Source organism: Orbicella faveolata, unplaced genomic scaffold, assembly GCF_042242905.1.
Source record: "Orbicella faveolata isolate gen_17 unplaced genomic scaffold, um_ofav_v1 contig_12, whole genome shotgun sequence".
Taxonomy (NCBI): domain Eukaryota; kingdom Metazoa; phylum Cnidaria; class Anthozoa; order Scleractinia; family Merulinidae; genus Orbicella; species Orbicella faveolata.
The window spans coordinates 127766-153337 of NW_028301539.1; the positions used below are offsets into that span (position 1 = coordinate 127766).

At 37.7% G+C, this 25572-nt stretch overlaps 1 protein-coding gene across 1 annotated transcript in view; it reads left to right on the forward strand.

The window, feature by feature from the left end:
- Positions 1–4987: 4987 nt before the first annotated feature.
- Positions 4988–25572, forward strand: part of LOC110040158 (serine/threonine-protein kinase mTOR-like) — a 28237-nt gene continuing 7652 nt past the window's right edge. The window contains exons 1-45 of the mRNA XM_089281753.1: positions 4988–5331; positions 6321–6553; positions 7001–7102; positions 7844–7945; positions 8537–8680; positions 9162–9377; positions 9807–9919; positions 10320–10365; positions 10505–10638; positions 10880–11008; positions 11708–11775; positions 11990–12085; positions 12265–12348; positions 13090–13214; positions 13383–13494; positions 13873–13979; positions 14201–14299; positions 14779–14901; positions 15424–15501; positions 15726–15818; positions 16133–16173; positions 16482–16575; positions 16748–16874; positions 17014–17153; positions 17548–17604; positions 17832–17885; positions 18087–18173; positions 18859–18945; positions 19087–19167; positions 19903–20015; positions 20339–20531; positions 20822–20884; positions 21012–21161; positions 21509–21651; positions 21732–21891; positions 22018–22151; positions 22322–22400; positions 22491–22630; positions 22969–23069; positions 23146–23261; positions 23549–23626; positions 23820–23927; positions 24145–24402; positions 24770–24891; positions 25027–25273. Of these exons, the coding sequence (XP_089137879.1) occupies positions 5121–5331; positions 6321–6553; positions 7001–7102; positions 7844–7945; positions 8537–8680; positions 9162–9377; positions 9807–9919; positions 10320–10365; positions 10505–10638; positions 10880–11008; positions 11708–11775; positions 11990–12085; positions 12265–12348; positions 13090–13214; positions 13383–13494; positions 13873–13979; positions 14201–14299; positions 14779–14901; positions 15424–15501; positions 15726–15818; positions 16133–16173; positions 16482–16575; positions 16748–16874; positions 17014–17153; positions 17548–17604; positions 17832–17885; positions 18087–18173; positions 18859–18945; positions 19087–19167; positions 19903–20015; positions 20339–20531; positions 20822–20884; positions 21012–21161; positions 21509–21651; positions 21732–21891; positions 22018–22151; positions 22322–22400; positions 22491–22630; positions 22969–23069; positions 23146–23261; positions 23549–23626; positions 23820–23927; positions 24145–24402; positions 24770–24891; positions 25027–25273 (5388 nt within the window). The 5' untranslated portion in view covers positions 4988–5120. The remainder of the gene's footprint in view (positions 5332–6320; positions 6554–7000; positions 7103–7843; positions 7946–8536; positions 8681–9161; positions 9378–9806; positions 9920–10319; positions 10366–10504; positions 10639–10879; positions 11009–11707; positions 11776–11989; positions 12086–12264; positions 12349–13089; positions 13215–13382; positions 13495–13872; positions 13980–14200; positions 14300–14778; positions 14902–15423; positions 15502–15725; positions 15819–16132; positions 16174–16481; positions 16576–16747; positions 16875–17013; positions 17154–17547; positions 17605–17831; positions 17886–18086; positions 18174–18858; positions 18946–19086; positions 19168–19902; positions 20016–20338; positions 20532–20821; positions 20885–21011; positions 21162–21508; positions 21652–21731; positions 21892–22017; positions 22152–22321; positions 22401–22490; positions 22631–22968; positions 23070–23145; positions 23262–23548; positions 23627–23819; positions 23928–24144; positions 24403–24769; positions 24892–25026; positions 25274–25572) is intronic.

Genomic DNA, 25572 nt, shown 5'->3' on the forward strand with positions numbered 1-25572 from the left:
ATTATTTTTTTCCGACGGCTTTGCAGTCATTTTATCGGTCATAGCTTTACCAGTCCTTTAAAAATCCGAATCAAACACAGTTGAAAGCTAGTGCATTGATCCGTCATGCCTTTACAGCTATCGAAGAAAAGAAAAAATTCTCCAGGTTTTCTTCACCAGCAGGGTTTACACTACCCCACGATTTTCCTCTTCGTTGCCTCTTAAACGTTATTTGATGTTCATTCTTTGCGTACGTATGGACGTACGGACAATCACGTGACAACTAAAATTTTTTTAGCTCTATGAGTTATCATTTTTTTTTTTTAAGTATAAGACTGCGCTCGTGCGCCTTCTGGGGGCACGAGCTCCGCTGTTAATATGTATTATAAAAATCAAAATGCACACAGCTGGTGGTTATGAACAACTAATAACATTAAAGTACACTCTGTAATTTGTTTTGTTGGCTACATCTCGTGGCAATGTGAATAACAATGCATGATTTATATTTTTATGTACGTATTACACAAACGACAGTGAAATGTCAGTGTCCTTTCAGTCAATAGAATTATACCAGAAATACACGTAAACACAGCTCTGGCCGTGGTTGTTTACCTCACTACAATCACCAAGGTCTTGTCCATACCATAACTGAAACTCCTGGTTCACTGAAACTGGCACAGCCTCAGAGCTCATATTAAATATGATTTCTGGCGAGACATCGTCGACGTTATCAAGGCGGTAGGTGTATTCAGTAGCGCAGACCGCATAAGTGAAAGGCCTTGCCATCTGAGCTGTGCGTCTAGACGGCAGAAACATGCTCTTGTTTGAATACGTGATTACTGTCATAAGCGTCTTATCCCCATAACTAGGTCTTTCACAGCCCCTGTACGATCTCGTACTTTTTTTCGTGGCAAACAAGGATACCTGATGTGTGAACTAGCTTCAAAGCTGAAATAAAGCCGATCTTTCCGATAGTGAAGGAACCATAAGTGTCATCGCGTGCTCCAAAGCATACAGGATTGCTGTTTATCTTTTGCCAGGTTCCTAAATAAAACAGCAAGCATGGACATAGTTAACATTTGAAGTATTCTCGCTCTGAAACAATGAAATGTCAAACCGCAAGCTCTGTTAGGTTTCGAGGTCAATAGACCTTTTTAGGTTGGGCGGTTTGTTTTCCATTAGAGACTATGTGATATTCTCTACGCAATTGTTCTATTATCCATCTAAAAGTTACTATTTGAAATTTGAAAGCAACAGTTCTTAAGAGTGCATCACATGGTCTGAAATATGGTAACAAACCGCTCAAGCTAACAAGGTCTATCAAACATAATGATGGGAGAAACTTCTCTGGCAAGTACGCTAGTGCAAATTCATCCAAGATGCACCAATTAAAACCAAAGTGTTTGTTCTCACCTAGCTCACATTTTTTCCCAAGAGCTCCTGATTGACATTTGCAACGGTAACCTTGGTCTGTGAAACCATTCTGACATCTACCAGCAGCGGAACAAGCGGATTTGAAACACGAGTTCTGAAAAATAACGTCAGTTGTGAATAAAAGGTAAAATTGTACTATTTAGACTGAGCAACAGCTAAATCTCGACAGAAAACTTTATCCTGTTGGACCGGTATTGGCGCCTTACTTTAAGAGAAATTGCCTGTAGTTTACGCTTTTCACCTTTACAATTTCCGGTGGAAAATATCATACGCAGTTTTGTCAACGCATAGTTAATCTAAACCAAACATTCTGACTCAATAGACATCACGGTGACTTGTCTAACAAACTGATCCTTCTTAATTAATCAGCTGCGCTCGGATATAGTTAGAAAACAGTAGCACGTACATCATATGAAGACATGACTGATCATAACACATCATCCAAGCCGACTCATGTCTTTATTAGCATTTGAATAAACCTGAAACCAGCTGATTATATGAAGTCTATGTGAAATCAACTGTTGTCAATTGGAACTCTACAGAATGTAACACTTGACCACAGGAAACGTGCTACGGACTAAAACAATAAAAAAATGTAGTTTTTATAAACTAAATTTCAATTATTAAAATTAAAAGAAAGTAGTTTTATTTATTTTGTTACATCGTTTTGGTTATGTCCCCCTCCATGAGTGCTTAGGGTGTTAATGTATATCGACTCTTCCACAACGTAAAAAGGGATGAACACCTTTTGCCGCCTTAATTTCAGCCAGAAAAGAGTAGCAGACTTTCTTTTCATAGTTGAGAGTTTGTCCGTGACTATGACTCAACAAAAAAACACCTTGAGTTAGAGTACCTGAAGAAGGCTGGTTTGGCCAGCCGAAATATAGTACACCTTCAAAAAAATCATCCTACGTTGTGTCGGTTTTTGCTTTTGAATTCTTGAGTTAGAGTATCTTAACGTTTTCAATGAGTTGCTCTCAAATAAGTTGCAAAACGAGTTCTCCTTGTTGGTTCTCCGGGTTTGTTCTAAAATGTCTCGTCACAATGAATACTAAACACACTTGCACTAATCCCCGTTTGACAGACAATACTAACTTGTTAAACTATTTCCTAAACTTATGGTTCATGACACCGTATATTATGGGATTTATTGCGCAGGACGAATAGGTTAGCATAAAACAGATCGAGGGGTAGTGTGGAGGAAGGGTATGCATGATTTTTGCCAGAATGAGACCAATCACGATCGGTGGAACCCAACAAAGTATAAAGCCAAGCTTGACGGAAAACAGGATTTGAGTAGTATTGAGTTATTCGCAGTTTGGCCTCAATGGATGTTCGCCTCGCTGCAGTGAACACGTTACTCTTAGGGAATGTCGGCGGACAGCTCTATAAACCAAGATATAACATACGAATATCAAGATCAGTGGAGGGCACCAGATAGCCAACGATTAAAACGACAAGAGGAACATAACGAGGAAAGCAAGTACGGCGGTTGGAATGAAGATAATTTCGCCGCCGCTCGCCCAAGCATACAGCTCTCCAAAACAAAGTCCCACAAGCCATATTGCAGCTATCATGATAACTGTCGACCGTTTAGTAAATATGGACAGGTACTTCCTTGGATGAACAATGCGAAAGTACCGGTTGACCGCCATGAGCGTCTTTGTTTGTAAAGAAATGAAAGACAAGGAAACTTCAAGGATGCCTTGGAACTTGCATATGGAATCATCTAATGGCCACTCAATAGTTATCAAAGCAGTGAATGTTAAAGGCATACAAAACACCGCCATAAAGATATCCGATATGGCCAGGTTTACAATATAAGCATTCGTTAAGGTTCGAAGACGTCGATTTCGATGCACAACTACCAACACCATGGTATTACCAATGATTTAGAACAGCCATATGGTAACTGTAATGAAGGATTTGACTAACAGAGCAGCAAAGGTTTTGGTATCCATTCCAATCTCGTTCAATAGTTCAAGGCAAATTCACCTCCTGTTCAGTAACGGTAATCGCTTTGTCCTGAGAAAAAGCAAGTCTCTCTAACTGACGAATTTTAAATATACCAGGAAGTAATTAAAACAATTGGATTGCATATACCGCTTTCAGTATCTGCCTTAATATGTCTCAAGCATTCATTGTTATTTTGCCATCAAGAGTTTTTGGATAGTTCTATCCTTCGGACTATAGTTTTTTTCGTTTTTTGTTCATTTTTTTTTTACGTGAATAATTTCTTAATTGATTAATTATCTGTATAATTGAAAACGGCCAAACAAATATTCAAGGAGCAACTGCAGTTCTTTGTAAATATGGACGTTCCCGTTGCGATTATTTTCTTTGTGTTACCGACAGAAGATAAGGCGGCAAAACATTTCCGCCATATATATTAGCTAGAGTGGACACATATGTACTCGCTTCCTTAATGAGGAGAACATTGTCACAGAGTTATTTTTACAAGCTAGAGACCAGTATATTCGGACTGGGGAAAAACACTTTAAATGCAACTACAAAATAGATTACGCTCCATTCTTCAAAACTATTATTGTATTTCCGGCGGTTTTGTGTTTACAGAGGCGATAAAACATGGCGGAACTTTAGTTTTAGTAAAGAGAATGCTGCGGTTTAACATTTGACCCCGAGAAACTGACACTTCGAAAAAGAAAGGGCAATTTACATGCATGGAAATTCAGTTATCATCACGTACTAAGTACAGCTTTATTACAAGTAAAACTGATAAAAGCTAAAAAAGTAAAACTCCAATAAAAAAAGCCTCTGACAACAACATTATAGAACACTAACTTTTACTTTTTCACGAACTTTACGATACTTGGATCCATTTAAAGGCTTGTATGCGATAAAAATAGATTGTTTATTACATTCACTGAAAGTTCCAAACTTTTGTTCCTTCCTAATCCAATCCTATTTTGTCATTTCCCTCAATCAGCTCAATCAGTGTTTTGAACCAAAGGAATATAAAATGCCAAACTACTCACAAGAGAGTAATTGTCTTTAAATTTGTGATATGTCAAACGTGTACAGAGAAAATTGTATTGAAATTTTTATTATAATGAACCTTTGACAACGAGGCATTTTCGAAAAATAATATATATATCTCTTAACGTTGGTTACTCCAAAGGCTGTGCTACCTGTAGTTACCTCTCGTAGGGCGGTAGCCAGAAAAAAAAAAAAAGAAAAAAAAATATATGACCGTGGTTAAATGCTCTTCCTAGGTGTTTAGCAGTATTTCATTTCCCCCTCATTAAAAAAAAGAAGGAAAAAATAATAATAATAATTAAAACACTTGTTGTTTCCATGGTTACACAAGAAAACAGAATAATCAATTCCTTTGCCTTGGGCTACCTCGTGTCGCATATCAGAGTGCGAAATAAACAAGTGTAATGCAAGCGTAACGATAGCTTACGCTAGATAAAGTAAACAGGGTCAGTACATTTTCACTCCCGGTAATTTTACGAATACAATTCGATCGGGCAGCGCTTGAATGGCACTTACAGCTGTATTGACAATTAAGTTTTGCGACTTATCAAAATCGAGAAAATAAATAAAATGTGTCATGTGATCAGTGACGTACGATGTTGAAAAGAGAACAGACTGGACACTGATCCATCATGGCGGACACTTAAAGGAAACAACAGCAAGTGTCTACATGCACATGAACCGGCCTGCTGCTCCATAATCTATCCAAAATGATGCAACAACGTTTAAACGGCTTGAAAAGTCGCAGCGATGAGTCAAGACTGCAAGCTGCGAAAGATCTTCAACATTATGTGTCGACTGAGCTTCGCGAAGCTTCTGCCGAACAATACACGAGTTTCATGGACGAACTAAACCACCATATATTCGAAATGGTTTCCAGTTCTGATGCAAATGAAAAGAAAGGAGGAATTATGGCGATTGGTGAGTACTATAATTTATCTAACCAATTACTTAAGAAACGTTGACCCGTGAAAAGAAGCTAATTAATTAATCAATACACATGTAATCTCTGACATTTTCTTGCCTTTTGTTGCTTCTTTTAAGGTGAACAAAAAAGCTTACTTTCCAATTTCATGTGCACTAGTATAAGAGCACTATATTTAATAGACGTTCAAATCCTCTCGTTCATTAATTCACCTTCATAATCCACGTCCCGGAGCACACGTCTGATCACCGATTATTTACATTCTTCGAAAAATTATATAATTGTTGGTTATGGCACCTTAAGGTACATGCATCGGATGATTAACTTTGCATGCAGTACAGAGCTGGGGCCCATATAGAATTTTAGAGAAGAGGGTTTGAAATACAGCTGTACAGGCCACCAAGGGCAGTCCTCTTGTAGGTTGGTTCAGGAGTATCCTCCCCCCCCCCCCGGAACATTTTTAAAATTGAGGTCCTTGGAAATGGGATTTGCGGCATTCTGAGGCCAAGACAGCATGTTGTAATGTCCCGAACCCCTCTAGATCTGCCCCAGCAGAGGAGAGTGGCAATTTTAGAGAGGTGGCCCTTATGGCGAGGAAGGGGTGTAATACATGGATGAAACCTGATTTGTTTGGGGGGATGCAACATTTTTATTTTCAAAACATGCTGATTGTAGCATGTAGAAATAGGTAACAGAATCAAAATATTTCTAGAAAACTGAAACCAAACAGAAACGGGGACCAACAACGTAGTATGTGTCCTATTACAATGAAACATGAGGTTTCATTTGCACCATTCATCAGTTGTTGATTAACTTGTTGTTGTTGAGAGGTTATGTTGATAGTTGGGACATGCTTTAGTGACCATTGCTGTTGTGGAGAGGTTAAAATAAGAGTGAATGTATGGACTGTCAGCCGGGACAAAAAAGTGCCTGTTGTAGAGAGGTGGCTGTTAATACTGCATGCTTTTCTTTCTTTGTTTTGCAGTTGCTCTTATTGGCATTGATGGTGGGAACACCACAAAAATGAGCAGATTTGCCAATTACTTGAGAAATCTGTTACCATCCAATGATCAAGTTGTGATGCAGATGGCATCTAAAGCAATGGGTAGATTGGCTTTGACAGGAGGCACATTCACTGCTGACTACGTGGAGTTTGAGGTTAAGAGAGCTTTGGAGTGGCTGGGAGGTGATCGAAATGAGGGTCGACGGCATGCTGCTGTAAGTACACATCTGGATACAGTTAAGTGGTAAACATAAAGCAACTACACTACTTACTCATATTTTGGTTCTGCACTGTAATTATTAAATACAAACTGAACAGACAAGGATACCTGGACACAGAACAACAGTAAAGTAACTGGTCAATAATCTTAGTAATATGTACGTGTACTTGTAGCTTGCCAGGGACTGACCCTTCTGTTTCTGTTTGTCTCTACAATGTAGTGCATTCATACATGTACAGTTAACATGTGCGTGTAACTAACATGCATGTAGTAAAAGGTGATTTCTATGTCGATGTACGTACCATGCATGTGGTCACTACAGTGTGTATTCTCTAAAGTACATTGTGCAACTAACTTCAGAAATGAATCCTGGGTCACAAAGAGAGCCTTAGGGAAACTCTTTGTTGAGAGGATATTAATAAGATTGTTCTTTTAATAACAGGTCTTGGTACTGAAAGAGCTGGCCCTAAATGCTCCAACTTTCTTCTTCCAACAAGTTCAACCTTTCTTTGAGAACATTTCTAACACTGTACGGGATCCAAAGGTTAGTGACAGTGCCAACTGGGACATCATGTACTATTGTGTACTTTCCAGAAAATATCCACACCTCTCCTGCCCACAAAAGAGATTTTTTACTGGCACCTGCCCCACCCCTCTGGAAATTCCAATTAAGCCTCATGCGTTTCTATAAATGTTTTGGTCTTAGAAAACCCCCTATCCCTGAGGGAAATCCAATCCCTCCTGTGGGGGAGAGGAGGGAGAGTATGGATATTTTCTGGAACTACACATTATATATTACATTTGAATAAAATGTTTGAAAAGAGTAATAGATGACAATATTATTTTTGTAAGTCATGTAGATTGGCCTTGATAATTTTCTGCTCAAAGGAAATTTTGGTTTATAGTTATATTTTGTTGTAGATAATAATATACCACATTGCATAATAAGAAAACAGATACCTTGAATAAAGATACATTGTATAAATTATGAATGTGCCATGAAAATGTAATTCCTTCTTCTCTGTTAAACTTAACACCTGTGACGCTTGTCACTTGTGTTGTAAACACATTGTGATTCGAGCCTGTCTGCTGCATGAATTGCCTTGCTATTCCAGTAAATTGAAATGCAGTGACTGATGAAAAAGACTGTTATTAAGGACCACAGTCTTGTACAGCTGTTTATGTTTACCCATAAATTTGAACTACTGTACATGTATAGTGTAAGCATGCCTACATATGAGTGTTTAATGTTACATCTTCATGCTTTAACCTTCCATGTCCACAGCAAGCTATTCGTGAGGGTGCAGTAGAAGCATTACGGGCATGCCTTGTTATTTTGGCCCAGAGAGAAACAAAGGAAATGCAGAAACGTCCAATTTGGTATAATGTAAGTTTGTAAAACTTATTGTGCATTGTACAGTGTAACTTGTAAGCACATCATTAAAGTCATCACATGATTACCTGTCATCAGTGGTCTGAGAGGTCTCAATGCAATCGGAATCGGATATCTGTATGCATGCATTCTTCGGATCATGTTTACTTAAGGCATCTGTCGGTCGACACCGACAATCGGTCGACATATCGGCCAATACGCGGCCGATATAACTGATGCCAGTTTACTGACCGCACGTGATCTACCCGAAAACTGATTTTTTTCTGAGGTCAGTTTTTCAGACCGAGGTCGGTTGCACAGAAACAAAAACTGATCCGGTCGTCAATGTCTGTCGATATGTCAGCCGAGTGTCAGTTGACATATCGACCGGGTATCGGTCGATATGTTGGCCAAGTTGTCGGTCGACATATCGACCGATAGTGTCGACCGATACTCGGCTGACAGATGCCTTAAGTACACATGATCCCATTCTTCTTCCTCATTACATAGCAGTTCTAATGATTTCCTTTTTTTTGCTGGTCATGTATGTAGTGTCATTCATTCTTGGATAAAATTTTACTAATGTTCAATCTTTGTTGTTTGTAGCAAATTTACATTGAGGCAAAAAAAGGGTTTGAGGACAATCTTAACACTAAGGAAAAAGGAGTTGTTCTTACAAAAGATGACAAAGCTCATGGATCTCTGCTTATTATGAATGAGCTGATAAGAAGTGCAAGCATCGAAGGAGAGGTCAGTAGACCTATTAAAATGCAAAATACTGCTATGCTAAGTACAATTTGTATATACATGTATGCTGTGCAGTATTGTGTTAGACTTGTGTCATGATTATACAGCAATTACAGTAAAGGTGCTTAGTAATCATACAATTAATATATAATGAAGTGATATAAATATGTACATGTATCACCAAGTAGCCAAAGCTAGATACCAAAGCTATATAGTGTATCTGGAAGTTCTCATTTGATTTCTTCCATTTTAAGTGAAGTCTGTGTCTTCTTGCTTGTTGTTTCCATTCTGCACTGTCTTATGACTTTGTAGCTCAGTCAGAGTGTACATGTATGTAGGTCAGAGTTAATTAGGTTTTTGATCCTGAAAGTATAAAGTACATAATGCATAAAGCTTTATATAAAATAATTAATGAAATATTGGATGGCTCAGTTTTAAGAGGCCAGAGCTGTTTATGTATACCCTTAGTTATTTTGTACTATAGCGGGCCAAACAGGAACTAGAGGAAATCTACTGTGACCAAACACAGAGTCAAGTCAGCTTAGATGACCTGGGCATAACTTCTCCCAAGAGTAAGTTTGCTCTACAAACAGGCTACCAGCATCAGAGATCACTGGCTTTACTTGGTGGGGGAGGTATGGCAGAAACCATGTGCCACAGTAAGGTGTGCAAAGAATTTATGGATGACCACTTTGAAGAGGTGAGAATGTTTTGTCTTGAACTCCATTATTATTCTGTTATAACACTGCAAGATATTCATCATTTTATGAGAAATAAGTTAAGTAAACATTTACCATGGTAAACATGGTCATAATCATTATCAGTTCAGTATTGTTTTGTTTATTTATTACATTCAAGGAAATACCCAAAACTTATATCAAAAGAAATACAATCAGCTTAGTTACAACTGTACTTTATTACAGGAGAATAATACATGTAAACTTTGGAGCTTGGAACCCAAAGACAGTTTTCTTTATGCACTTATCATTACATGTATGTAAAACCTATATATGGCGATTGACGTCTGAGGGAGCCAACGTAGAGGACTTGAATCCAATGTACATGTATATATATATATATATATATATTTTGTCTTTCACAGTTAATTTTCCTGAATTCATATATTTAGGTGTGCAAGTTGGTTTTGCGATACAAGGCAACGCGCAATAGTTCAATCCAGCAGATGTTATTGACCATTCTTCCCAGACTTGCTGCATTTCAACCTAAGAGATTTGTTAAAAAGTAAGTAAAAATATTACACAAAAGTTTAAATTACATTGGATGTTGGCAAGCAGTGTGTCTGTTATATAATTATATCATCATTCTATTATGTAAGTTATTAAACTGTGATGTTACATGTACATCTACACATAGACCTCCAAGCAATCCCTTATTTTTCTCAGTGTTAGTCTAGTGGATGAGCATGCAAGTCAAGCACAAAAATCACCTCTCCCTAGAAGATGCAATGCACTGTTACATGTAGTTGAGAGAAAAAGAAGGACCACTATAGAGGCAACAAAAATAAAGTGTTTAAAAATAAGACTCCATGGGTACTTGAACATGTTCTCACATAATATACTTGTATGACTATACAAAAATAGATTCTAATTTGTGTTGTTTTTAAACCTTTCAATTTGATTAGATATTTAAAGGAAACCATGGACTATCTTTGTTTTGCACTCAAAAGGGTAAGTAGTTTTTGTTGAATGTACATGTAAAACACACTTAGTGAACATGTTTATGTAAAATGTAACGTGCTTTACATGTACAGCACATTTGGTGATAATTACTTAATGCGTTAAAACAAAAAGTTAATGCCATTTTCAGGAAAAAGAACGATCTTCTGCCTTCAAAGCCATTGGGTTGATTGCCATCGCTGTACGACAAGATATTGAAAAGCACAGGGGGCCTGTTTTTGAACAAGTGAAAGTTCTTTTTCCCATGAAGGATCTTGGACACAAGTAAGTGATTTTTTGGATAAATATGTATATTTTTAAAAGCACATGTGTGTAAATATGTAAGTTTTGTGTGTAGAACATTATTTTCTATGTCCTGTAATGCCCTTAGATCCACAGCACTTGGATTAGGAACAATTTTGTCATTAACTTGTACATTTTCTGAAACCATTAACTATTTTATACGTACTGTACTTATAAGAATTGTTCACCACAACTCACCTCAACTCATGCTATCTTTTTGCAGGCGTCAAAAAGCAGTTACAGTTGATCCCATGGTATTTGCATGTGTTGCCATGATGTCCCAAGCCATTGGGCCAAAAATCTCAAAAGAAGTAAAAGACTTGTTGGAGCCAATGCTGTCAGTCGGTTTGAGGTAATATATCCATTCTGTTTGTTTCTGTGAACAACAGTTGGTGATTCTACACAATATACAAATTATTCATATTGTCTGTTGAGATCTAAGATTAAAGAACCCTTGTGGTCTCATTTAATTTATCTGCTGAAGAATGTGACTCAACTGGATATGTTGTTGTCCAAGTTCGGCAAAGGTACATGGTGTAGATCTGTCTACAATAGAAAAGCAATCTTGAACAAATGTTAGTTCGTCATGGCTTGGCTTCACTAGCAAAGATCCAGAAGGGGGGTGATCCAAATCCACTACACTCTCATGGCTGGTGAGGCCAATGTGTGACTGGCAGGCCCTGTTGTAGCGGTTGCAGATGAAAGATGGATCTAGGTTTGGTGCTGCACCTTCACGGTTCTTTCTTCTACAAGTTAGATTACATGTATATCACCAACTGAACAAGTGGCAAATTGTAATATGCAAACCAGTTTATACACAAGAAAAGATTAAGAATTATTTATAACATGCACATAAAAATTCGTAGATTCTTATGTTGCCTAATGAGTGCGGTCATTTTTTGGCCACATGAAAGAGAGCTGCAGCAATAAAGCGAGAAGTACTATCTGAAGCCTGGATCTACATTTATTTAACAACATCTGGTTTTATCTACATGTATTTGTGGGGTAAATGTAACACATCATGAGTCAGAATATATATTTTGTGTTTTAGTCCAGCTCTTACAGCATGTCTACATGATTTAGCACACCAAGTACCTCAACTTAAAAAGAGTATTCAAGGTATGACACTACATCTGTACATGTAGATTATTACTGCTTTTGATTGCACTTTATAGCAAGCTTAATTAACTTATTATTTTGTTATTTCTCAGTGCAGCATATCTAGACATTAGTCTGCTTCAATTAAATAGTTCTGTCTACAATTGTGCAAGTGGACATGCCCAGCAAATGTGGACAGTGATTCAGACACAGACTTTCTTGGTCTAATTTACAGATGGCCTCTTGAGAATGTTGTCCATGATCTTGATGAACAAGCCATCTCGTCATCCTGGAGCACCAAGAAGTACCACGCCCACCCTCACTCCATCAGGTGGTTTCCATTACTGTTCCGACGATAAATACTGTACAATTCCCATATAATTATATTATTTTGCAGTACGTTGTGGTAATTTAACACTTGTTAGTTTGGAGAATTTGAGGTTCATCAAGTGAACATTTATATGTAACTACATTTGTAATGACTGTAGTTTTATTTTCAACTTATTGCAGCTTCTTCTCACTCACTGTTTGAGTCACTGGATGTGACGAGCACTGTGTTAGCTCTGAGGACGCTGGGTACATTTGATTTTGAAGGTAATTAACACACGACTGTACACACAAACTGTTAGCTTTACTTTCTGTCGGTGAGAAGACTGTTACTGTGATCTAGCCAGATTGCCCTCTCATACAAATTTATTACATCACTTTGAAGTTTAGAAACATACAGTGTAAACCTTTTGTACATGTATATCAGAGCTGTTGTTTGAGGCTGAAGTTTTCTATTTTAGGCCAGATGTTGAATAAATTGCTTGTCTGTCTGTGTCTGTCTGTCAGTCTTTTCTGTAACTCATCATAGTAAACAATGTACATGTACATGTTCTATAATCACTCACTGTAGCATACATGTATATGTACATGTATACTTTATTTATTCCAGAAGCAAACTATATGTACAATTAAAACCTAAAAATATGGCTAAAAAGAAAGATGCCTATAGAAAAGGAAGTTAAGAGGTTATCCCTATATGAAAACTCCCTTAGACTACGAGTAATCCCTCTTTCGCTTTGTCCGTCGTACGTGCACGACAGACAAAGCAAAAGAGGGACTACTCGTAGTCTAAAACTCCCCTAAAAATCCTTGATTATAATTAAATATTAAATATTTACATGTAAGCACAATTTGAGTTTAGATTTAAAATGCTGAAGGTACAATGTTTATCAGCTTCCACTACATCTCTTGTTCATTCATTCCATAATTAAACAATCGTAATGAAAAATGAATGTTCATACATGTATGGGTGAGTTATCAGAATTCATTTTATCGTTATCCATGCAGGACATCTGTTGGCACATGGGAATCTGGTTCGTCATTGTGCTGATACTTTTCTAGCAAGTGAACACAAGGATATCCGCATGGAAGCTGTTAGAACCTGCTCTAGACTTCTGTCACCATCTCTTCATGTAAGTGGAAAATATAAACATGTACTGTAGATAGACCTGGAAACGGACAGACAAAAATATGGATGAATGTACATCGAGATAGATGAAATACACTGTGACATATACACTGTACATGTGTACAGCCAGCAATGGTTCAAAAGTAGTGAAATCCAATGTCATTCTTTGCAGCCCATGGTAGTTCCCAATGCTGCAATTCATCATGTGTCAATCAGCGCCAGTTCAACACAGGTTGTATCAGAAGTGTTGTCTAAGATGTTGATGGTTGGAATTACTGATCCAGGTACATAAATTTGCTTGCTGTTAGCCAAGATAACTATAAATTACGTAGACAATATGATACTCTGCTTTGTACTTGATGTGCATGTAGTTATTAGTAAGAATAGTTTGAAAATGGCAGAAACATCCCATTAAAAAGATGCTCTTGTGAAAAAAACAAAGCAAATCAACACAAAACAAAACAAAACAGAACAAACAAACCTGTTGACAATGTAGGGTGTTTCTGTGGGCACTCTGGAATACTGAGCAGTGGGTGTACCATAGATATATGGTTCAATGGAGACATGTGCTTGCTGCAGTGTGAACATTGCAAGTCAATTTTGATTTTAACTCATTTCAACCTTAATATACAGAGTTCTCATTTCTAATTCTCTGACTGCAGACTCAGATATCCGATTTTGTGTGTTGTCATCACTGGATGAGAGATTTGACGCCCACTTGGCCCAAGCAGAGAACTTATCAGCCCTGTTTGTGGCCCTTAATGATGAGGTAAAAATTAATTGTTATGATTAGTTAATTAAAATTTATTTATAAGAAAACTTAGTAGTGAAAAAAGTGCCCTCAACTGGTTGAGAAAATTAAACTAAAACAGTGGTAATTCTGTGACACATTTTGATCATATCTAGAGTTTCAGTTTTGTCAGCTGAAAATATCTATTCTATCTGGGCATTATGTTTTGTAACACCAGCATATGACTTTATTTTTTTCAGGAGTTTGAGATTCGGGAACTTGCTATTTGTACAATTGGCAGGCTAAGTAGCCTAAATCCTGCTTACATCATGCCATCATTAAGAAAAACTCTTATTCAGGTAAAGAGAACACAACAGTTATCCACACTTCTTCACACTGTTGATGTAAAATATTCTTTGTAATGGCGTAAGTTAGTTTCCTAGTTTCATACATGTACAATGTACAAGTCATGTTGTATTGATTTGCACATTGATTTTTAAGCAATATGATAGCTTCAGTGTACCCCACTAATTCGAGCTCAGTTATTTTGGATTCCCCATTATTTCAAACTCAAAATGACTTCCCTTGCTGGGAGTTCGAAATAGCAGGGTTCAACTGCATACACTTTATGGGGGCTTAATCTGTTTGAACTTTTCAAAGACAGTGTACTGTCTTCTGTGATGTTTAAAAGCTTTAAAATTTCATGAAAATTCAATGTTTTTTTCCAGTACATACTGTAATATGTTCAAAACAGTACCGTTATATTGCAGTGATTGTTTACATGTTGTATGTTTGCATCTTTTAATTGGAATTCATTATTTTTATTTATTTTCTTAAGATACTGACTGAGCTGGAATACAGTGGAGTGGGTCGTAACAAGGAGCAGAGTGCTCGCATGCTGGGTCATTTGGTGTCCAATGCACCAAGGCTGATTAGGCCCTATATGGAGCCAATCCTCAAGGTCTGTGGGACCATATACAAGTTACCGACAGCTAAAGTTAAAAAGCATGCCATTCTGTAAAAATGTTTGGTGACTTTGTTGTTGTCAACCATTTTCAGTACTTACATGTATAGCATGTCAAACAGTTCTTGTGATGCAGATCATGTTTTCAGTTATCATTAGAAACAAGTTTTTTTATCCACTCTGGACAGCTGTGTTTACATGCACTGTGCAGTCATGTACTTGTAAGTACTACAAACCAGTATTTGTGTTTGAGGCCCTCTCTCTGGTGGATTATGGGGTCAGCAGATTTTACTGAGGCTTGGCAGGAGATTTCAGCTGGCCAATCCTTGCTCAATAAATATTTGGATGTTCTGTGTGTCTGTGTGTCTTTAACATTAACCAAAATGTTTCATCTTCACATTCCCTATTCTAAGCACCTGCTGTGTACTTTTAATACATTGTCAAATATACAGTACATTTAAACATGTATAACAAACTGTAATGTGGCAGAAGTTTGTAATGATTTAGACCTCTCAATAGGCACTGATTCCAAAATTAAGAGACCAAGATCCCAATGTAGTTATCAGTGTGTTGGCTGCAATTGGAGAACACGCTCAGGTAAGTTGCGTTTGTTTAATAAATATTATATTACAGCCTATAAATTAGGGAAATCCTTTTTACATTTGCAACTAGTCATACAAACATACATACTGTACATGTATACATCTGGCATTTCATTATTCCCAGTTCACCTCATGGATGAATACAATCATGTACATGTGAAGTACATCATAAATTGCAGAAATGTGTCTTAGGATGGTGTATATTTTTGTGCTAATCAGGTTAGTGGTACAGAGATGAGCAAATGGCTGAATGAGCTTTGTCCCATAATACTGGATATGTTGCAGGATGCATCACTTATTGCAAAGAGAGAGGTAACTAACATTGTACATGTCAACGTCACAAAAAAAATATATCATTAGGTAAAGGAACTGAATGAAATTCAAGATTCAGTTAAAACCGTATGATTGCTTTTTTAAGTGTCATTATTATGTTAGACTGAATTGTACTGTTTGCTTATAATTAACATGGACATACACGTATAATTATACGAATACCTTGTACGAAACTGTATTGTAATTATTAAATGTATCTAAAATACCTGTATGTGCACACCTCTGATGATATGACGTGGGAACAGTATGCATATTCTACATTGCCATCAGTATCAATGTGTTTTTACCGACAGATTGCTTTGTGGACTCTTGGCCAGCTTGTTGAGAGCACAGGGTAAGATTAACGGTGTAGTTTGATCTTAACATATTATTAACACATATCCCAGCCACAAGTAGTGGCTGCTTGGTCATTTACTTACATGTAGCCAATTATTCAACTGTTGAATTTGATGTCCAGACTGAAAGTGTTTAACCTGACATGGCAAGTTGAAATTCCTGTTGGTTTTACATACACGAGATTCTGTCATAGAATTGAGGATTGATAAGATTGATAAGCATGCCTGATGCTACATGTAAACTTTCAAATGTTTACGAATAATAAGTTACAAATAATGCACAAGCCTGTTTTTCTTTACTCATTAGATATGTGGTAGAACCATACAGAAAATACCCAAACCTTTTGGAAGTGTTGTTGAATTTCCTCAAGACAGAACAGGCACCTGGGATAAGACGAGAGGTAGCACTACATGTATATCTGATGTTAAAATACTTGGTATACTCCTCCACATAACCCCACCAACATGATCACATCCAATAGACCTCCTGCACACATGCATCAATTTGCATCCCTTCTCCATGCATCTGCTATTGAATTTATGTGACTAAGTGTTTTTTGTTTGTACATGTAGGCCATTAGAGTGCTAGGACTCCTTGGAGCACTTGATCCTTATAAACACAAACTCAACCAGACAGGAGGGGTGCTAGTGGATGGTGACTCTGCTGCCATCAGTAAGGACATGACTGACAGTGAAGCAGGTAACACAGATATTGTCTCAAGAAAGCTTTTTCCAGTCCTGACAAAGTTATGGCAACCAAATGTTCAATTAGGGTCTCCCTGAAATCTTGTTTGCTTGCTTCATGTTTTTTCTAATCCTTTTTCCATTGATATTTACAGCTGACACCAATACAAGTGAAATGTTAGTGACAATGGGAAGTATTCAATTGGAAGAGTTCTACCCTGCTGTTGCTGTATCAGCACTGATGAGGATAGTTAGAGACTCATCACTCTCCAGTCATCACACTATGGTCATCCAGGTCTGTTTATTACTATGTATGATGCTTAGTGGTAAGGCTGCAATCTTCTATTAACTGCACTCCTGTTAAGTGGATGGACAAACATATATTAAAAGAGTCTGCTCAGAGGTTAAGAGAAAATATGAAGATCTCTGTCGAAGATGGGCTTGAACGAGGATTCAAGCACTTCCAAAAGGATTGGGTATACATGTATGACATGTTTTCAGAGAGAGGCTTTGATCTTAAATGACTGATATATCATTTCACTGTACAGTTGTTTGAAATATATTGTTCTAAAATTAGAGTAATGTAAATTGTTTTGTGGTTGTTGTGGTGATGAGGATTATTCAATAGATTATAACAATTATTGTTAATGTCATACTAATATTTTTGCCTTTTGCTTTCCTTTCATCAGGCTGTTACATTCATTTTCAAGAGTTTAGGAATGAAATGTGTGACATACCTATCTCAGGTATTTTTTTTTAAACAGAAAAATGCTAATATGGCATATACTTTATATGCATTGGAGTAACATGCACAATGCAGTAGAGATATTCCATAGTCTCTTTCTGATACCTTAGTCCAGAAAGCTGCAGGACAGGTTAACCTCTTTAGATAAGTTGTAATTGTAGATATACAAAACAATCAAGGTTTTCACTTTTATCACATTATTTGATTGAGCTTGCATTTTTCTTTCAGATCATGCCTTCATTCCTGAATGTAATTAGAACCTGTGATTCCTCATTCAGAGAGGTACTATCCTTAATTTACCTGTATTTACAAACGTTAAAGGTTATTTTTTTAATGAAATTAATAAAATCATTGCTATCATTTTCTGTTAATGACCAACATGTACATTGTCAGTGTATTTCAATGAAGGTTCCTTATGAACACATAAACAAGTAACAGACTGACAGATCTTATCTTGTCTTACATTGTTTTTCTTGCATTAAGTTTGTACTTCAACAACTTGGTGTACTGATATCAATTGTCAAGCAACACATCAGGAATTACTTGGATGAAATTTTTGGCTTGATTAAGGTTTGATTATTTACTAGACAGTTCTTTTTTTCTGTTATTTGTAAGTGTATTGTTTTCTTTCTAGAGAGAATAGATAGAGAACAGTATGTTGTAAGATAGCTAAAACAGGATAAAAGCAGAACATAAAAATTTGACATACATATAAAAATACATTACAGATTCAAAATGCTTTAAACAGTTCTTAAGTTCAACTTTCAGTTTAGAGTTAAAATTATGAAGTACTGTCAGTTACTTAAATCAACTAACAAAGTATGCAACAGTGCAATTAGTCAGGCTCCCACACCGCAATCTTGTAAAACAGTGTATTTGTAATTGACCTTTTTTATTATTCTATTGTAATGATTCACTGAAGATTTTACTGTGTTGAAATAACTAAATAAATAAAGTACTATAAAGCTTAGAATTTCATCCCTCAAATCACTGTAATTAACAGCTTTTAAAGTTGTAAGCTTCACTTTATACATGTAAAAATCTTGTCAAGGGAATTACATAAACCTTGTTTTTGGTCCCCTCATAGGGCCCCGAATCATCAAATGAAACACTCAAGTTTGATAATGCTTGTAAAAGATCACTTAAATTCAGTTGCATAAAACAAAGGATACAAACTAGTAACAAGAATTCCTTTTCAAGGACTTCATGTACGGTTTTAAATTGTAATTTAACTTCACACTCTTAATGTTCTCAGCAATACTGGATTCTTAACAGTCCAATGCAGACAACTATTATTCTTTTGGTGGAGCAGATAGTTACTGCTTTAGGAGGAGAATTCAAGGTAATATAATTCTTCATGATTCTACTGAGCACCTTAATAGTAACACAGATCACTCTAACAACAGTAGTAGAGTTGATTCATTCCTGAGAATCACAGGGTTTATTACTAAATATCAGCTGTTGAATTGTGTACTTTCTGTAGATCTACCTGCCTCAGATCATCCCTCAGATACTCAAAGTGTTCATGCACGACAACAGTCCACAAAGGAGTGTAACGACAAAGGTACGTCAGCCCTACATGTACAGTGTATGTACATGTAATGCATCTTATAAATAACATAAATGTACAGTTCTACTGGTACGCAAAACTGACCATAGTTCACATTTCACATGTAATATTCTAACAATGGGACGGAGACTTTTCCGAGAATTTTTTGTCTGTTACTTTCCATAAGAGACAAGTTTGGCAGAAGTCTGCTTGAAGTGATAGAGTTGTTATAATGACTTGTGGGATGTTTGTCAGAGGTTTACCACAACAGTATCTATGCAATGTGTGTTATCATACCAGGGTTGCCACAGGTCAAAAAAAAAGGTCATGAAAAAAAATAGTCTTCAGTTTCAGTCACAGAAAAATTGATGTTTTGAAGAAAATTCGGAAAAAAACTGAAACTGTTAGACCACTGATTTAATACCAGTGAAGGCTGGGAGAAACATGTCAGATTAATATGATCTCAATCATGTTTTTCTCAAAGAAGAAAGCGAACTTCTTTGAAATGTATTGGTCTTGAAGAAATGGGTGGAAAGGACAGCTCTAATGGGGCACAAGTTGCTATTATATCTGGCATTTTGTATTTAGTTGTTCAGGGAAATGTTATTTGTATTAAAGAAAGTTTTGGGAAACGTTAAGGAATTCTGAAAACTGGTGGCTATGGCAAACATGCGTAGTAAATCTCCATGATTGTTTTTGTTTTTGTTTTTTGTTTTTTGTTTTTGTTTGTTTGTTTGTTTTTTTCCACAGCTGTTAAATGCTCTTCAAATGTTTGGTTCGAGCCTGGATGATTACCTTCACCTTCTTGCACCTCCTGTTGTGAAACTCTTTGACTCTTCTGACATCCCACTCACCGTCAGAAAGTAAGTCAAGAGGTGCTTCATTTTGCCATTTATGAACAAATACTGTAGTTGGGTGGGTTAGAGAACAAATAAACTTAGGTTAGACCCAGCTGTTTGCACCTAGGGAATTGCTGATTATAACATTCTTGAATGAGGTAGTGCAAGTGTAAATACTGTTTTTGACTCGCAAATGGATTCTCACACACTGTACATTATCACACAAGTAACCGGATATGATGAACTGTTGTATGTCTGAACCTGAGCGAGTTGGTTCAGTGCGGTATCAATCTGTGGTGATTTTAGTTATATGTTGTCAATATTGCTGTACCTTGTTGTGGTTTCAGGTGTGCTTTGGAGACTCTAGATCGTCTTAGTGAGTCGCTGGATCTCACAGACTTTGCATCACGGATTATTCATCCCATAATCAGAACCCTGGACTCATGTCCTGAACTGCGGAGCACAGCCATGGACACTCTGTGCTCTCTGGTGTTTCAGCTAGGAAAACAGTATTCTAATTTTATACCCACAGTTCACAAGGTCAAGAAATTATTGTGAATGATTTAACCAATGCTGTAACTAAGATATTCATACATTGTAGCTCCTATACTGAAAATACGTCTCCACTCTAAACCCTTGAAAGCCCTGGGTAGAGTCCTAAAAGAAAAACTTCAGAATTGTTTGACTTATAGTAGACTTGCTCCATCACGTACCATTTTACTGCCAGACAGGCATTAACGACGGGGTTTCTAAGTCTTTCAGGAATGTAAAATGGCCGTTTTAAACTTCTTAGCACAAGCTGAAATTATCTTTATCCCTGACACTTGTAGGTCATTGTTAAACACCGCATTCAGCACCAACGATATGACATTCTCATCTGCAAAATTGTGAAGGTTGGTCCAATTTGTTTCTGTCAAGGTTTGTCTAATTTGTTCCTATTAACATGTGCAACACTGTACAATATTATTGGTTCACGTTTGTTTGCTTGTTTGTTTTGTTTTGTTTTGTTTTTTTTTTAAGAGCCCATTTCTGTTGGATTGGGAGAATGAAGTTCTGTCGCGACGCCAGAAGGCGGGCCGAGGTAACTTGGCAGATGACTCAGCCACTAATGCTGCCATTGAAGCTGCAAGCATCAAGAAGCTGACATTCAAAGCAGACAGTCTTCAGAGGGTAACACGATGATCGCCTTTGAAATTGTTTGTTTGTCTTGTTTATCTTTTACTTAAATTTGTGCCGTCTGAAGCACATGCACATGTACAGACCTATAACAGGTAGGAAAAGGGCGTTTCATTCTAGAAATTGTTTTGCTGTGGAACAATCATGCATGGTCAATGAACTCCAAACTATGGTAGAATAGTGCAGGACAAGTATTTGTCGGGTTATATTTGGTAGCATTGTGCCTTGATCTATTGAATCATCTGCACACAAAGGCTATAAAAGTGTAAAGAGATTTGAAGGCCTTTAACGATAATCGTGTTTTAAATAAAGGATTTTACTTTACTTTACTTTCCTTGTAGGCTTGGGGAGCGACAAGGTGTGTGTCAAAAGATGACTGGATGGAGTGGCTGAGAAGACTGAGTGTAGAACTTCTGAAAGAGTCACCGTCTCCAGCGTTACGGTCATGCTGGGCCACTGCACAGACTTACCCTCCCCTTGCCAGGTACACACGTTACCTACATACACTATACAATGTAGATTAACGCTATACCTCTCACCATACGTCACTGCTCTGCTCTTCAGGGACCTTTTCAATGTCGCATTTGTATCCTGTTGGTCAGAACTGCACGAGGAATTACAGAATGAGTTGGTGAAACATTTGGAGATGGCCCTGGAATCTCAGATCCCAGAGATCACTCAAACTCTTCTAAATCTTGCAGAGTTCATGGAACACACAGAAAAGGTGAGATACTTATTATAATCGATGATGGGATAATTCTGGCAATTTGATGACAGTTGACATTATTAGGTAAACAAAGTTGTTGCTATGCGATCCAATGTAACACCTGCTGTGATCATTTGATTTAAGGGTGCACTGCCTCTTAACAATGATCTGCTAGGCGAACAGGCCTCCAAATGTCGAGCGTATGCGAAGGCTCTGCATTACAAAGAGGAGGAATTCCACAGAGGTCCAACCACCGAGACTCTTGAAGCGCTCATCAGGTGAAAAAAAAATTATATCTATTATCACTGGGAGTGACTTAGTTAGACTACACTATAGTCAGGCAAACATAAGTTTTAAGTTAAAACGTTGGTCAAAACTCTGCGTTAGGTGTGAAAAGGTGATATTTTTGAGACGATTTCTCGATTAACATATTTTTGTTGCGTCTTAGTATTAACAACAAGCTGCAGCAGCCTCAGGCAGCTCATGGTGTCTTGGTGTATGCCATGAAGAATCACGGGGCAGATGTGGTAAGCATATTAACTAACAGCAGATTGCAAAGGCGTTGAGGGTCTGCATGAACGTGTGTGTATCAACATTAAGAGATCTTGTCTGTTTAGAAAATCAAGGAGCGCTGGTACGAGAAACTTCATGACTGGGAACAAGCTTTGGAAGCTTACAACAAGAAACTGCTCCAGAACCCTGACGAGATCAACCTCGCTCTGGGGCGGATGAGATGTCTTGAAGCATTAGGAGAATGGTAACTAGCTTCTAATTGATTGAGGGTTTAAACTACAGAACTCTTAAGTTTAGCGTGAGTGTTTTTCATATGGCTCGTTAAATTTCTAAGCTTCCCTTCCGATATACGGTATAAAGAGTTAATTTTAGCTTCAGTGTTTTGTTTTGGTGGTGACCCGTTTCAGACCTTCTAATTTCTTCATATCATGAATTCAACCTTAAGGCATACAATGTGTAGATGTGCTTGTTTATGACCAAAAAGTTTGGATTTCGAAACGAAAGGAAGGTTAATTTTAATTTGCCTTATTCTTCGTTACTTTATGGTACTGTAGGTGATTAAGTGGATGACGTTGTTTTCAGGGGTGAACTTCACCAAGTAGCTGTCGAGAAGTGGCCGGTTGTTAGTGATGACATCAGACAACAGATGGCTAGAATGGCCGCCGTAGCTGCGTGGGGACTGGGTGAGACTTTATTAGACATTTAACGGAGGGAAGAGAAGTAGTGGTGAGTGTGATTGTATTGTGGTTATTCCTGTAGGTAACTGGGACAGTATGGAAGAGTACACTTGCATGATTCCTCGCGAAACGCAGGATGGAGCATTTTATAGAGCAGCTCTGGCCTTGCATCAAAACCATTTCCAGCAAGCACAAGCTGTGAGTCAATTGTCTACTAATTAATATCTGTATTTCAATGGCAGCGATAAACTGGCTTGTACCCAAAGCAGCAAGCTCTCCAGTGTAATTGACTTGATAAACAAGCCTCCGCTTCAAGTAGTAGACATACATGTGCACATACATGTCGCTAACAAAAGTTGATCTCTTTACTCCACTGATCAGTGCCAATGGAATTCTCACAGTTGAATTCTTTACTTGCTCATGTTTTGTTATTATTTTTTGTTATTATGTTTTGTTATTATTTTTTTGTTTTCTTTTCATTTAAGTGCATAGATGCAGCACGTGATGTGTGGGACACGGAGTTAACAGCCAGAGCTGGCGAGAGTTACAATAGAGCCTATGGGGTATGGCACTTCGCTATTATTCGTGCTTTTAACATTCTACCTATGCTGTTTACTTTGACTGATTAGAGTACAATATAGTAACCAGTGACCCTCTTTTTTTATCTCACATCTTTTAATGGTGATGATTAAATGGTTTCCATTAAGATCGTTTGCACAGTATTGACCTTCAGTCTTGTTGTCACTTTACTCTCAGGCAATGGTTAATGTGCAGATGTTATCCGAACTTGAAGAGATTATCCAGTTTAAACTTGTTCCAGAGCGCAGGGAAGCGATCAAGAGAACGTGGTGGAACAGACTTCAAGTAAGTGATGAACATAATCTTAGTTCTTCCATGAAAATAGGTTTCTAGGTAATAAAATAATATATTTCCCTGGATACAGTCTACAGGGTGACGGTTTGAGCTGTGTGTGTATACGTGTGTGCATGTGTACAAGCGAGCGTGCTTACAATCGTGCAAGAGGATTGGGTAACGAAAATTCTGAAAAGATCTTGTCCTTATTGATTTGTCTCCTTTATAGGGCTGTCAGCGTGTAGTAGAAGACTGGCAAAAGATTCTTCAAGTTCGTTCGCTAGTCCTGTCCCCACAGGAGGACATGAAGTCTTTTTTGAAGTACTCCAGTCTGTGTAGAAAGAGTGGTCGACTGGCCCTCAGTCACAAGACTCTTGTCATGCTGCTTGGAACAGATCCATCCAAACAGCCCGATCAACCTTTACCAACTACCTACCCACAAGTCACGTTCGCTTACATGAAACATATGTGGAGAGAAGATAAGAAGGTGCAGTAAGGCTACTGATTCGTTCTCGTAGTGATTTCACGGCCAATCTTCTTGTTCAGCTATCCAGACCGCCATGACTTGTTTCCCTAAATTTGTTGCGTCAGTGATGACATCAGTGTTTTGACATCAGTTTGTCGCTCTTAAGAGCCCTCCTGCAAAATGCGGTCAGCATTGTGACGGAGGTGTTGTCTACTGTTTCTTTCAGTGTAGTGTGTTGTCGAAGAAGTTTATTCTGCTTGTTCATACACACCGCGTGGATGTGCGTGCTTTCTGGATTTACATAATGAGCTAGCCTACTTAAATATGCGTACACAAAATGTAACACACAATAGGTGCTAATTATCACGTGGCAATATGTTACGTTCAGGATGAAGCTTTTCAGCATCTCCAGCACTTTGTACAAAGCACGTTAAACCAGCAGGCTTTGCAGTCACTCTCTCCTACAGATGATGGACAGAAGAGGGAGGAGCTTCTTAAACTCGTTGCCAGGTAACTGGCACATGACACATTCCTTATAACCATCGACTAGACTGTCTTGCGTTTTTCTTCTAACTGTTCGTGTTTTCTGGAAAATGCATTTTTGGTAGAACAGCTTGGCTGACCAGTTGAATATTGCTTAAACAGATGCTACCTGAAGCTGGGAGATTGGCAGACGGCTCTCCAGGGGTACAGCGAGAAGTCCATACCACAAATTCTGCAATATTATGCTGCAGCCACGGACAATGACAGGAATTGTTACAAGGCTTGGCATGCTTGGGCTTACATGAACTTTGAAACAGTGTTGTACTACAAAAGCCAGCAGTCATCTGGGGCTGATGATGCTAATAATGGCAACATCTGTAGGACTCCTCCTCCTGTACAGACATCCTCTGTAAGTCCAACTTAAAATTACGTCTGTTTATGTAGAACATACATGTTTAAAAGCATGAATGTAATGATATTTCCCCAAACTTTTAAGTGTCCTGGAAAGCTCTGGCTAAAAGTGGATAAACAGTGTCAGAATTTTTTCCTTGCATATCATCCACATGCGGTCAAGCTTACGATTAACGAGAATAAAAAATTAGCTGCAGGATATTGACTTGATTTGTGATAAAATTACTCGAAGACTCTCTAAGAAGCCGTTACTGGTCTTTAAAAGGCAAGGTAGTCTCATAGACCGATTTTTGATCG